This window comes from Rhamphochromis longiceps, linkage group LG2 (assembly GCF_057381845.1).
Source record: "Rhamphochromis longiceps isolate RC_006_pf linkage group LG2, R_longiceps_female_GT1.1, whole genome shotgun sequence".
NCBI lineage: Eukaryota > Metazoa > Chordata > Actinopteri > Cichliformes > Cichlidae > Rhamphochromis > Rhamphochromis longiceps.
The window spans coordinates 9,944,386-9,958,074 of record NC_140558.1 but is presented as its reverse complement, the minus strand read 5'-3'; the positions used below and the strand labels follow the sequence as shown (position 1 = coordinate 9,958,074).

Below are 13,689 nucleotides of genomic sequence, written 5' to 3'. Positions count from 1 at the left end.
AGTAAGATCACCACGAGGGGCATCGAAGCAGAGCCACAGATTCACCGCAGGGGTCAAGACTGCAGGTTTTTCCTTTAATTTGTCACTCGTCTTGTAACTGAAGAAACACGCTGTTGCACAACAGCAGCAGAACCAAGGCAGCCAATCACAGTGCAGATGCTTAACAGTAGGATTTGTGTGTGGGGGGGTGAGGTGGAGTTGGAAGGGTGGAGGTTGTGTAATGGGAAAAGGATTTAAAGGAGCTGCTGAGGAAAACAGGAGTAGGAGACGGGAAGGTCTGAAGCACAGAACAACGAGAGCCGGTGCTTTGTCAGGTGCAGGTAGAGGAGGTGTGGCTACAATGACACTCCTCCCCCTCCTCCTCACCTTTACCTTCTGCTTCCTGCTGCATCTGTGGGCCAACCTCAACCTGGCTATCCTACTCGTTACAGGACGAGCCGACCACGGGTATGGACCCCAAGGCCCGCCGAGCCCTCTGGAACTGCATCCACAGCGTCATCAAGGAGGGCCGCTCCGTCGTCCTCACCTCGCACAGGTAAACACGAGGACAGGCGGATGGTTTCATGGTTAATGCGTCCTCATAGTGGGTCTGCCAGTCGCTCAGTTTAGTTGGTAGAGATTTTGAAAGGTTGAGACATGTTTTTACCATATCTGTAGAACATTTTTGGCACTTTTATATTTCCAGTTCAGATTTATCTTTATTGATTCCAAAATTGCTCACTGTCATCAGTGACTAACCCTTTGGCTGGTGATAAAAACAGTAATAGATATCTACAAGCACAGCCAAACATTTAAATGTTAAACAGTCATCGTGACACCAGCTGGCGTCCCCTCTGCGTGTGCTTACTAAAGCGGCTGTGTGTGTTTCAGCATGGAGGAATGTGAGGCTCTGTGCACGAGGATGGCGATCATGGTGAATGGCCGGTTCAGATGTCTCGGCAGCGTCCAGCACCTGAAGAACAGGTAGCGCTCACTGACACACGACAGCAGCTACATTTAAACACATTCATCCTCCAAATCCAGCTTTTTAAATTGATCGGTCAGAGAAGTTTGTGCTCAGAGAGCCTCTAATGTGAGTTTATTTTAAATGAGTATCTTCAGTGTTGAACTCCCGGTTTTGTGCCTCAGGTTTGGCGATGGGTACACCATCATCCTGCGGGTGGCGGGGCCGAACCCCGACCTGCTGCCCGTCATGAAGTTCATTGAAAGCGAGCTGAGCGGCAGCACGCTGAAGGAGAAGCACCGGAACATGCTGCAGTACCAGCTGCCGTCCTCGCTCACCTCGCTCGCTCACATCTTCTCCATCCTGGCCAAAAATAAAGAGACGCTGAGGATCGAGGACTACTCCGTCACTCAGACCACGCTGGACCAGGTAGAGACTCGCACACACGCACCTAAGGGGGTGTGGCCTGCAGAGGTTCTGACTGATGTTTGTACTTTCAGGTGTTTGTAAACTTCGCGAAGGATCAGAGCGACGACTATCACTCCAAAGACAACTCTGTGAGGCGGAAGGACGTCGTCGTCATCGACCTCCCGGTACTGAGCTCGACCAGCGGAGCCTCGCATGATGGTGGCAGGCTGTCGGAGAGCGTCATGTGACCGCACTGTGAGGCTGAAGCTTCAGCCTGGACTTGACCCGCAGCAGAGAAGACACCTACCTCTTCTCTGATGTCACACTGATTTAAAAAAAAAATGGCGGTGGGCGGAGTCACCTGCTGCCTTATGCCAGTCAATGCAAATGATTTCCTCTGGAGGCGGGGAGCGCTTTGCCGACAACGCCGACTTAAACACTTGAACGAGTGCCTTCAGACCTCCCGCGGCTCCGAGACTCTTCTTCTCTTCCTGATTGAATGCGAAGAACGCGAGCGACTGTTTTTGGTGACAAACGATGAAGAATCCGAGGGCTGTTTGAAAAAATAAAATCACACGTTTAAAAAAACAAACAAAACAAAACAAAAAAAATTTGATTCCGTTTCTACTGTCAGACTTTATTTATATGTGTAGTGAAAAGAGACGTGTGTAATTTGTTGTTTTATTTTGACAGAGTCATTAACTGTTTCCTGTAGTGTTTAACTGCCAATCAAAGCACCTGATACAGAGGAGACATGTACTGATTTTTATAGTTTTGTTTTTTAAAGAAAGGATACTAAGAAAAGCCGATTTGTGAGTTTGGGTGTGAAACAGTGAAATACCTCATCAGCTTCTGAAGCACACTACAGTATTGATGAGCGGCCTTGCTGATCGATCGGCGAGCTGCTAAAGGTGACTCTCTGTGACTGCAGCACTTGAAGTGTTCAAACACCATCAGTTTGTCTTTGCACTGAAATCAAACTTGATCACGTTTATTGACCGTGCGGCTGATGGATGAAGAGCTGTTACGACCCGAACAACCAGGATTAAACTGAAACAAATCTCCTGCCTCCACCCGGCTCTTTACTTCGCTCTGACACACACACACACACACCCACACACACACTCCTCTCTTAGGTTTTTTAAATCACTAACAGTAAAAAATGAATTCAGGTTTGGAAAAGTTCAGTTTAAAAAGCAGAATCAGTTTTTCTGCCACTGAATCTCACCCAGCAATCCTGAACACCACCTCTGTGAGGTATTTTGACCATATCCCTACAGGTAGGAGGCTTCTGAACACCTCCCTATCCCCACAGATGACTGGGAGGTGGTGTGTGGGGAGAGGGCAGTAAGGACGTCTCTGCTTAGACTGCTGGCCCCACTGATCTGAACCCGGATAACTGGCAGGAAGATGGATGGATGGATCCTGATGAATCTCCTCAGACCTCTCATATACACTCATGACTAAAAAAATGTTTGTGGAAACAAAATTTGTGCCACTATGTTCTTTATTATTATTATTTTTTACATGTTTCTATGATGTAGTGAAGAACAATCGTGAGCATTTCATGTTTCAAAGGCTTTTATTAGCAAATAAATCAAATTTCAAGCAAAGACTTCTTCTGCTGCAGTTCTCTGTGACGTGCTGGCTATCCGTGCTGATCAGTTTGCGGGTTTCTGCTTGTCCACCCACTTTTTAAGGAAGAACCAAGTAATGTTACTGTTCATAATCCATGTGGCCAAAGGTTAAAGGCCCTGAGGTGGACATGCATAAAAATAAAGTCTAAACTGTAAAGACAGAATTCAGATTTACACACAGTTTGAAGTTTTTGTGTGAAAGAAAAGAAAACATGTTAAAACCAAGAAATCTTCAAATTCTAGAAATCTTAAGTTTTCTTCTTTATTTTGAATGAGATGCTTTCCCACAGGGTTAAATAAGCTTTTAGGGTCATTTCATCAGAATCAGCTGATTTTACCTGAATACTAGTAAAACTGCTATTACAGGAGAGCATCCATAGCTCACATCGCACCCCGAAGGCTAAAGGCTGCATTAAAACTTTGATGTTTGTATTACCACACGATGCCACCAACCTGTTATGGCGTCTCTGTGTCTTTTCATATAATATATTACTCCATGTTTTGTTTTTTTCAAGGTCAGCTTTGACCTGGGATCCCAACAATGAAGATCAAATTAGTCAACCCAATGGCCTTTGTGGGAAGTAGAAAGTTTCTACTGATTTTCACAGTTGCTGTGACCTTGACCTGCGACCATCACACAAAATTTGAAAATGAAACCTTAAAACTGTGGACGCCTGACTGCTAACAAACAAACAAACAGACCGATTACATGCTCTCTCCCTTTGGTGGAAGAACAGGGACTGGATGTTGATCCTGGTGTTAAAAATAGGTGAAAATGGGAATTTTCACATGTTCCAACTTGTTTTGAGCAGCCACCCATCACACGTGGAGACACAATGCCTTAAAAAGTGCATTTTGGATAAAATTTAAGTTTTCTCAGAAAACAACACGATCAAAATTACATTAAAAAGCTCCAGATTTTAACCCAGCTCTACTTGCTTCTCAGTTTTCAGCCTTTTTATATGTTGTCTTTGTACCAGATATTATCATATATAAAGCTACTTTGGGCTGCTCCTTTATTCACAGCAGGTAGCTCCACACATGCCTGATGCAACCACTCTCTGAGCCAAATGAGGGACCTTTCACCTGTTAGGTGAATGTGTAAACTGCTCCAGATGTTATCGGATAACAGGCGTGAAATGACGTGTAAATCATCTCCTTTATTTAAATATTTTTTAGTCCCAGCTTTGTGGAAAATAATTCCATCCATGAGCGGAAAAACAGTCCACAGAGTCTGAGAGGCACGTGACAGTTTATTTTCACACTTTGAAACTTTAAAGCAGCCAGTCAGTTAACCTAAAGCAAAGATAAGCCCCGCCCACCTTTTAGCTGTCGCCAACACTTGCTGCTGAGCACGTCTGCGTCTACAGAGGCCCAAGTAGGTCAAACTAAAGATCAGGTTTGCATGCTAAACTTTGTTCTGGGTGAGAGGCGGGCATCAGGACAGGAAGTTACTTCAGAGGCGAGAAAGGACACGGCAACATGAGCTGGTTCCTCTGAGAGTCCAGATTGACGATGTTGTTTCTCACTGAAAGACACAGATTATCGATTATTGATTAATGTATGAGGGATTTTTGTCAGTGTGCGATGTCATGATGGGCGGAGTCTCACCTGCAGCCACCACTCTGGCATCATGGTGAGCTGTGTGTCGGATTTCAGCTCTATGGTCGGGGCTCTCGAACCACCAGAGGGCGTGAACTGACGAGATGCACACAGTGACATTGTCAACCACTCACAGTCCCATGATCACTCACAGTGACATCGTCACCTCAATACCTCTATTTTGCAGTCCAAACTCGCAGTGGAAAGCTCCTATCAGCTTGCCGTACCCAGGTGCATCATGGGCATTGATAGCGGCCTGGAAGGCCTTTCCCCAAACTGCTGGTCCACCAGGACGCATCTGGAAAGAAACCAGCTCGTACACACCTGAAACAAACAAACAAAACAGGTGAGTGTTGACCAGCTGGGGATGATGTCACTGACACGTGAAACACAGAGGGCGGGGCTTACCACCCTCTTGCAGCGGACTTTGCAGGCGGCTCCAAGGAACCATATAGGTGACTTCGTTGTCCTGTGACGTCAGCATTGGTAAGGCCTTGGAGAGGTACTCTGACACCCAGGCGGGATCCTGAGCGAGCGTCGCCCGGACCTCTGCCCGCTGGGCGTAACTGTCTGAGGAGTGGGTAGGGACCCGTTACCTTTTAAAAGCCCCATGAAGAAGAAACACCTTCATATTGTGTGAGAGAAGAAGAAACAGGTCCTCACCATACTTCCATATGTGGAAGGCCTTGTTCAGGCCACCGTACTCAACGCTCCAGTAGCCGACCAGCTCGGAGTGGGCAGTGCGCAGGTGGATCTTCTCATTGGTCAGCTTGAGGAAGGCGGCATTCTGATCCGGGAGGATGCAGTAGGTGCGGAACTCATAGAAGGTTCTGTGTTTCTGCTGGGGACCGGTGCCGAAGTGCGCACGTGGCTGCAGAGAGGAGGGAGGAGTGCAGAGGTCTCACTCTGACAGAAAAGAAGGAGCATGGAGTTCATCGATACTCAAAACACATTCTGGTTTCTGTTGTCCTAAAATCAGCGTTTGTATGATACAGCAACAAGAACACGCAAGCCAATCAGCAAACAAAGAAACACATTTGGATCAAAAGGTCTGAATCATGGGCCAATGCTGCTGGGGCACAAGTCAGGGACCGATCGCCATTGGCTGGGTCACCTGAACGAGGACATCTGATGTCACAGGACTGAAACACCGGATGACTTCAGGAAACATCACTGATGATGTGACTGCTGAAAGAAGTGTACAGAAGTGTGTACAGGGCTATACTCCCTCATAAACTGACAGGATGAAGATTAACAGTGTGAATGGGTAATTTTATAATAAATAAGCAAATGAGTGTGTACCATCAGACTGTCCTTTATCTAAATAAAATTGGGGTTGAGGGTCATGAAATTATTTCTGTTTACCTAATATCACTAACTCCTCTGTGAGATGCAGTTTTTCAGCATAACGAACCATCTAAGGCTGGAACCAGAACCACAACCAGAACTGCTAAAGCATGTTTAAGGTAGCAGGAAGTCATTTGTTTGTTTGTTTTTTTTGTTTTTAATTTGTCAGAGATGTTTCTTATTTAACCACTCCCCTTCTCCCATGCCTTTTTGGGTCCCACATTAAAAAACTCAAAACAATCTGTTTATAAGTCTGTATTGGGGGCATGTGAGCCCTTTAATCTGTGTTAGAGATATGACCAGTGTTAGAGGAACATCCAGAACCCAGCATGGGAGGACAGACCCTGATAAAAATCAACACAAAACTGTCGTCATGGAAACGGTTTTAGTTGTATCCTGCTGCCACCTGCTGGGCTCCTTAAAACACTGCAGCTGAGGGATACGTGACCGTGGACCACAGAGCAGGCTCTGTTTGTGTCTCCGTGTGTACTCGTGTGCGTATTCACGTGAACCCACTGCTTTTCTGCTGCTGGTTAATTTTAAACTTGTGATCTTTGACCCAGATCAAAGCTCAGCAGGTCACACACGGAGCTCACAAACATGAAGTCTAGAGCAGGAATGTGCGTGTGCACAGGTTAAAGTTTACATGTTCCAGCTCGGACGTGCGTGCACTGTCAGGGTCAAGGTGCAGATTCGGTGCACTGACCTGCTGGGCTGGTTCTGGGCTGCAGCTGGACTCACCTGAGCAGCAGCAGCGGGTCTGAGGAGTAGCGCGGCGGACCTCAGAGAGCAGCTCAGCTTCAACATGTTGAGAAAGTGTCCGAAACGAGTGGAACTGCAGAAAGAAAGTCAGGCAGGACGTGTGCAGATCCTCTATGAGCGTGAGGTCTCACTCCTTAGTACTTCCTTCCGCTCCCTCTCAATGAGATGATTCCTATCAGGGTTTTTTTTTTTTTTTTTAATTCTACTGGTCAGTCCCTTGACACTGGCACTGACTCTGCCTGATGTCTCTTCTTTCTTACCTGCCCCCTTACTATCCCTGTGTCTGATTGGACTGATGCACCCAGTCCCTGCTCCAATCCAGCTGCACCACCACCTACTTTACCACCAGCTGGGGTCATTGAATGAGTTACTCAGAAGGCTCCAACCACGCATGACAGTACCTTTTCAATGTACGTGGAGACACGATGAGGGATTTTACATCCACAGCAATCAATAACACATAGGTAACTTGGTTGTAGCTGCTAGCTGCCTCCAGGCTTCTCCACCTAACGAGTAAAGACACAAATAAGACTTAAATACTATCTGGTGACAAATATTTATTGTGAATTGTCTGTGCTAAAGAATAAAATAAGCAAATTAATTAAGGCCAATCTGTAAACACTTTGTTTTTGCTTTTTGTTTTTTAAAGTTGTGCGTCTAAATTTAAGGCGGAGTGAGCTCTCCTGTCTTAACGTCTCAGATAGCAGGACATTATGACGTCACGACTTTTAAAACGTTTTCCATTTGGCTGAATTTATGAATTACTTTATTATCACTATCTCACGCGCAGTGTTTGATTTTTGATTGCTTAAAAAAAATAAAGTAAATGTTAAGTAAATTATTATTTTTTATTAAACCGGAACAAAAACAAACCACTAGCTTTACGTCACGCCCACAGGAGGAAGTTGAAGCAGAGAGGTCGGCTCCTCCGCGTGTGCTGAGTGCGCGTGCGGCAGTCGGGATGCTAACGATCCTGCAGGTGTGCGTCCGCCGCCACCTGTGGAGGAGCGCGTGTTCTTCTGCCGCGGGAGCGCAGAGGGGCTCTGGGGCCGCGGGGGGTCGCGGTCTGAGCCGGCCCGGGGTCCGGACCTGCACCGTAGACCCGAACCTGGAGGAGCAGTTCGTGTTTCTGGACTGCACAGGTGAGCGCGCAGGTGCTACAGGGATAAGAACAGGTTCAGCCCAGCAGGTGGTTAGCTGTTCTGCAACAGTTTAATGTGGAGATATCTCTGTTTATGTGTATCTCTGTATATGTGTTTAATATGGAGATATATCGGTTTATCAAAGAGAAACACTAAAATCAAGCACCAGCTGACAGTTCAACCTTAACTGGAAAGTTGAACTCTCCGGGAATAGTTTTTTCTCATTTATTATTATTATTATTTCTGCTGGATCAGTAAAGGTATTAGCATAGCATTACTTGTCTGTCTTCTGCTATGTTCATATGATCAACAGGAACAGACGGGTACTACTAAGAATCTCTTAATAATGCTTTGAATACTCTTTAAAAGCTTTAGACCCTCCTGCTGTCTGCACATTGAGGTCTGCGGGATCTTCCAGGAGTGGCAATGCTATTTTTTAGTGGAATGATTGGTTGGTGGTGGTTCTGTAACATAAGCTGCTCTGGAGCAGGTTAGGTGTGCAATCACTGAAAACCGAGCCTTAAAGCCCCAATTCCAGCTTCAGAGGACAGGTGTCTGCAGAGTTGCTGCAAAGGTGTCATGAGTCTATCTTCTTCTCTCCTGGTTCAGATGCAGATGAGGACTCCAGTCAGGAGGAGAAAGAGCTCCTCCATCAACTGAGTGCCACCACTTCCTCCTCCTCCTCCGCTGCTGCGCCCGGATCATTGGTCGATACTCAGTTGTCCCCGCAGAAACACCTGAGGTCTCTCGAGCGTCAGCTGCAGCTGTTGAGGCATGGCGTCCTGAAGGAGTCGCAGGCAAAGCTGGACTCCCTGATCCAGTTCCATGATGTGGACTTCCCGTTGGACGAGAGCATTGTGGCTGCAAAGAAGAAAAAGAAGGCGGCTGTGGGGAAAGGCGAGCACAAGATCTACGGCACCCCCGACGTGGACGAGCCGGTCAGCGACACGTGCTGCTCAGGCTGCGGCGCCATGCTGCACTGCGCCGCCGCCGCTGTCCCTGGCTACCTGCCCAGTGAGAAATACAAGGTGCTGGTCCAGGAGGGTCGTCTGAGCGGCGCCACCTGTCAGCGCTGCCACCTGCTCACCCACCACCACAAGGCCCTGAACCTGCAAATGCCCAAAGACCAGTACCGGGACGTGGTGCGGCAGATCCGCCCGCACAAGGCTCTGGTGCTGCTCATCGTCGACCTACTCGACGTGCCGGACTCCATCATCCCCGACCTGCCTGAGCTGGTGGGACGCAACAAATACATCGTTGTTCTTGGCAACAAGATCGACCTGCTGCCCGGAGACTCGCCGAACTACCTGCAGCGACTCAAGCGGCAGCTCTCTCAGTACTGCAAGGAAGCCGGCTTTGGCGATCAGGTGACCGACGTCCACCTGATCAGTGCTAAGACTGGGTACGGCATAGAGGAGCTGATCTCCAGTCTGCAGCGGTCCTGGAAGTACAAAGGTGATGTGTACCTGGTGGGCAGCGCCAATGCCGGGAAGTCGACGCTCTTCAACACGCTCCTGGAGTCCGACTACTGCAAGTCCAGAGCCTCAAATGTCATTCACAAGGCTACCATCTCACCGTGGCCAGGTCTGCACCAGACTCCATGTACATTTTCCCCAATTTATCGTATCTTTGTTTTCATCCAGATACAGAGAAGTCCCAGAGCATGATGGGAGATGTTTATGAATTTGAAGTGGCTGCTTCTTAATTCGGGTTGAAAAAAATTCTGTCACAAACAAATCTGTCAGCAATACATTCAAGACAAATGCTACTGGTTTTAGATTTTTAGTTAAATCTATTCCGATCATATTTATTCTTTTGAGTTTCCTGTTTTCCCGTAGAATAATTTAAAGGAGCTTAGTTAACAGTTACTAATGACAGCTGCCCCCACGAGAGATGGTGTCAGAGAGTCTATTTTTATTTTAAGACATTTGGCAATAAAAAAAAAAAAATATATATATATATATATATATATATATATATATATATATATATATATATATATATATATATATATCTATATCTAAATACTGTTTTAATGATTTAATTCTTCTCCTCTTCAATTATTTCTGATATTCTTGTCTCTTGGTTAAACTGTTGAGTTTCCCATCATCATGTGACTGTTTCCTCCTGCTGAGGTGCATTCAGGGACGACTCTGAACCTGCTGAAGTTCCCCATCATCAACCCGACTCCGTACAGGATGTTCAGGCGTCAGGAGCGACTGAAGGAGGCGTCGCAGCAAAAGGAGAGCGAGCTGTTGCCAGAAGAGCTAAAAAGGCTGCAGTACTTCAGCAAGCAGGGATACTTAGTGGGTAAGTGGTGAAGGAGCAGGAAAGACGAGGAGGTGCTTCCTGTCTGAACATGTGTTTATCTCTTCAGGTCGCATTGGCAGAACATTCCGGGTTGAAGGATTCAGACCGAATGAGATCCAGTTTGATCCTGACAGCCTGGCATTTGGAGAAAACGAAGATGGCGAGGAGACCACGACAGGTGGGCGAACTGATGCAGGAATCTGTCGAAAGCATTTTATGAGAATCCAAAAAAGTTTAAGTGATCATTATTGAAGCTTTAATTAGTGGTTATCTTGCTGTAACATGCTTTACCTTCTTCCTGTATTCAGACTGATATTTACTTACTCCACAGGAGACTCCATTAATGTTCTCTCCCATATAAGCCTCCAGTTGTGATGCTCATAAATTATTACAAGTCTTATAGAGTTTTACTACACTGCTGATTTGACCTTTGACCTCTGTGTGACGTTGCCTTCCAGCTGCCAGCAGGTCAACTGAGGAGCTGAGTCACAACGAGCTAAAAGACGCCCACTGGCTGTACGACACGCCGGGAATCATGAAGGAGCTTGATGTGAGGCTCATTTTAATCTTCAGGCTTGGAGCTAGTCCTTTAAGAAGACTTTCTTATGATTGGCTACCCTTCGTCCCAATTATTGTAGTCACCTGAGTTCATTCTCTAAGCAAATATCTCTGGAGTCACCCTTACACTTTCATTAACTATAAATCAGTGGCAGAAGCTCTGATTTTACATGTTAACTGTAAATGCCAGCCTCCACACAGCAAGGGGCACTGCTCCACTGAATAGACTTCTCCTCAGTGTGTTCCTGACATTGGATGTTCACAAATCTTTCTTTTCCTCTCTCTTTCTCAGATTCTAAACCTGCTGCATGAACAGGAAGTGAGGTTGGTAGTTCCCACCCAGGCCATTGTCCCGCGAACGTTCGTTCTGAAGCCCGGCACGAGTCTGTTTGTGGGAGCTCTGGCCAGGATCGACTTCCTGCAGGTGAGAAGAAGAAGCTGAACAAAAGAACTGAAATCCAACTACTGTGGCGAAGAGTGAAAAAGAGCAAGAGAAGCAAGCTGTTAGTCAGAGTGGAGGAGCAGCACCAGTGAGAGCGGACTCCATCTCCACTGAGGTGGATGAGCTAGTGACTGTAGTCCTCGAAGTTTGGGGGAGGGGGTAGGGCAAGGCAGAACAAGGAATACTTTTGGATCAGAGTCCAACAGCGGGATGAGGCTTGCTGGAGAGGCCACTGAACGTATTCTTCAGTCATTTATTTATTAATGAGTACAGGTGTGGTCACCTGTACCTGTGGGTGTGAATGTCACAGTTGGCTGGGGGAAAAATTAAAGGGAAAAATCCAAAATAAATTTCAAACTTGTCAACCTAAATCTTTTTTTTCCTTTGAAGTCTTTACAATAATTCCACTTTGAACAAAGAACACTTCAAGTTTCTGTTATCCTGACCACACCAACGAGCCAGTATCTGTTTAAATTAACCCAGATGTTGTTAAATAAATTGATACATTCATGATTGGAGATGTTTAAGGATTACAAATATCACAGTGGCACATGGACGTAAGCCTGGGCTCTGAAACGGCACCACTGGTACTTGAACATGTGGATGTTCCTGAAGCAGCTGCTGCCACAAATAGAAATGAGCTCTTTGGTGCGTCTGAGCGACTAATAAGTGATTGATAAGCTGCTGATCTGCGCTGTCCTCCACAGGGAGAAAAGTCCTGCTGGTTTTCTGTCGTGGCCTCCGATCGGGTGCCGGTTCACATCACTAGCCTGGAAAAAGCCGACAGCATTTATGAGAAACACGGTGGACACGTGCTGCTGGGGGTGAGTTGCATGAGCCCTGCACAGTGCTGCTTTCGAGTGCTTGTGATTATTAATGCTTGTGTGCGTGCTGCGTTCAGGTGCCTGTCGGAGGCTCGGAGCGCATGAAGGAGTTTCCTGCATTGGTTCCTCAGGAGTTCAGTTTGGAGGGTCGGGGTTACCTGGAGGCTGCTGCTGACATCAAACTGTCATCTGCAGGTAAATTCATAAACATCACCTGCAGCACCTTCAGTGTCTCACCTGCCTCACCTGCCCATCTCTCGCACTGTCTCTCTGCAGGCTGGGTGGCTGTGACAGCAGTGGAGGGCGATCAGCTGCTGTTGAGAGTTCACGGGCCGCAAGCTGCAGGCTTCGGTTTGAGGACGCCGTCGCTGCTTCCTCACGTCATCTCTCTGAAAGGAGAACGTATCCGCAAGTCTGCTGCATACAAACCAATGAAAGCCGTGGGTCTGCTGCACAGCGGACTGTCGGCCACCGGAACCGAGAGGCTGCAGGTGAAGAGGAAGAAGAAGAAGAACTGAGCCAAGGGTAGAGGATGTGGAGGAGGCGCTCTCACCACCAAGACTCTCTGCAGGTGGTTGTAGCTCCACATCTAGAAGAACTGACCTCTGACCTCAAGGAATGTGATTCTGGATCAATTTGGCTTTGTTGGAGGATGTGTGTCGTTTTGTTAAATAAATATACATATTTCATACTGTTATCGTCAATGGCGTTTATACAGCTGTGTCTTAATGTTCTGACAGTGACAGGCTGAAATTCAGCCACAATAAATACGAAGTTATACTATCGAAATAAAATTAAATTCACACTTTTAAACCAACGTCCTCACAAACTGGGCCTCCAGTGCCGTTTCCTCACCTCTTTATTTGTGGTTCTTAAATAATTCACTTGTTTCCCCTGAGAAACTCCTGTTTCTTTCACTCTTTCTGGTAGACTTTAACCTCCTGGACAGTGTTCATCATTTGTTTTGTTATTTTCAGAGCGTCTTCTTTGAAATGGTTTATTTTATTGATGTTGCTCATAAGTGACATTAGACTTTGTATTTCATTAAGTTGTATACTAATTTTCCCTGAGCCAGTTCTGCTAAAGGTCTATTCCTGGTAAAGGGGAGTTTTTCCTTTCCACTGTCACCAAGTGCTTGCTCATAAGGGGTCATTTGATTGTTGGGGTTATCTCGCTATTATTGCAGGGTCTTTATGCTTGTTGTTGTGATTTGGCACTATATAAATAAAATTTAATTTGTTTTAAATGTAAGGTGTAAAATCAGAGGTCTAGGTGGAAATACCCTCACATTAAATCTTTTTACTATTTAAACTCATGTTCACAAAAATCTGTTGGGAAAACTGTTAATTTGGGGGGTTTTGGTGTTAGCTGGTCGTGATGCTTTGATTCCATTCTGTGCAAAAACACATCCATGTGTGATATTTTAAATGTTGTAAATATTTAAAGTCACACCAGATTTTCTTTGAAGTCTGATTTTTAGAAATAATGAGGCTTTTAATAGACTCCGAGCTCCGGTTAATTCTGAATATGTTCCAACTTTATTAAAAACGGGCAGACAGATGCTGAAGTTGCTGATAGTGTTTGGAAATCTTTATTTACAAAAAAGCAGAAGAAAGTACGTTACAGATTAAAGCTTTAATCGGTTAGTTTTTAGCTGAAGAGCGCACTCAAGCTACTCACAATAACATCAGACAGTTAGACAAACATTTCTAAT

At 46.0% G+C, this 13,689-nt stretch overlaps 3 protein-coding genes across 3 annotated transcripts in view; 2 read left to right on the top strand and 1 right to left on the bottom strand.

The window, feature by feature from the left end:
- Window positions 1–2,942, top strand: part of abca1b (ATP-binding cassette, sub-family A (ABC1), member 1B) — a 40,552-nt gene extending 37,610 nt beyond the window's left edge. Inside the window, exons 46-49 of the mRNA XM_085417222.1 lie at window positions 432–535; window positions 871–963; window positions 1,129–1,372; window positions 1,444–2,942. Coding sequence (XP_085273348.1) covers window positions 432–535; window positions 871–963; window positions 1,129–1,372; window positions 1,444–1,599 — 597 coding nt within the window. The 3' untranslated portion in view covers window positions 1,600–2,942. The remainder of the gene's footprint in view (window positions 1–431; window positions 536–870; window positions 964–1,128; window positions 1,373–1,443) is intronic.
- nipsnap3a (nipsnap homolog 3A (C. elegans)) lies at window positions 2,786–6,869 on the bottom strand. Its single transcript, XM_085417237.1, has 6 exons — window positions 6,679–6,869; window positions 5,254–5,461; window positions 4,999–5,160; window positions 4,765–4,914; window positions 4,600–4,686; window positions 2,786–4,516 (listed from the first exon to the last, which is right to left on the bottom strand). Exons 1-6 carry the CDS (start codon window positions 6,742–6,744, stop codon window positions 4,440–4,442), a joined length of 750 nt encoding a protein of 249 aa, XP_085273363.1. The 5' UTR covers window positions 6,745–6,869; the 3' UTR covers window positions 2,786–4,439.
- A 728-nt stretch (window positions 6,870–7,597) lies between these two features.
- noa1 (nitric oxide associated 1) lies at window positions 7,598–13,286 on the top strand. Its single transcript, XM_085417210.1, has 9 exons — window positions 7,598–7,841; window positions 8,451–9,425; window positions 9,987–10,151; window positions 10,219–10,329; window positions 10,610–10,701; window positions 11,002–11,133; window positions 11,859–11,975; window positions 12,053–12,170; window positions 12,252–13,286. The coding sequence occupies exons 1-9, from the start codon at window positions 7,661–7,663 to the stop codon at window positions 12,491–12,493; spliced, it is 2,133 nt and encodes a 710-aa protein (XP_085273336.1). The 5' UTR covers window positions 7,598–7,660; the 3' UTR covers window positions 12,494–13,286.
- Window positions 13,287–13,689: the final 403 nt, after the last annotated feature.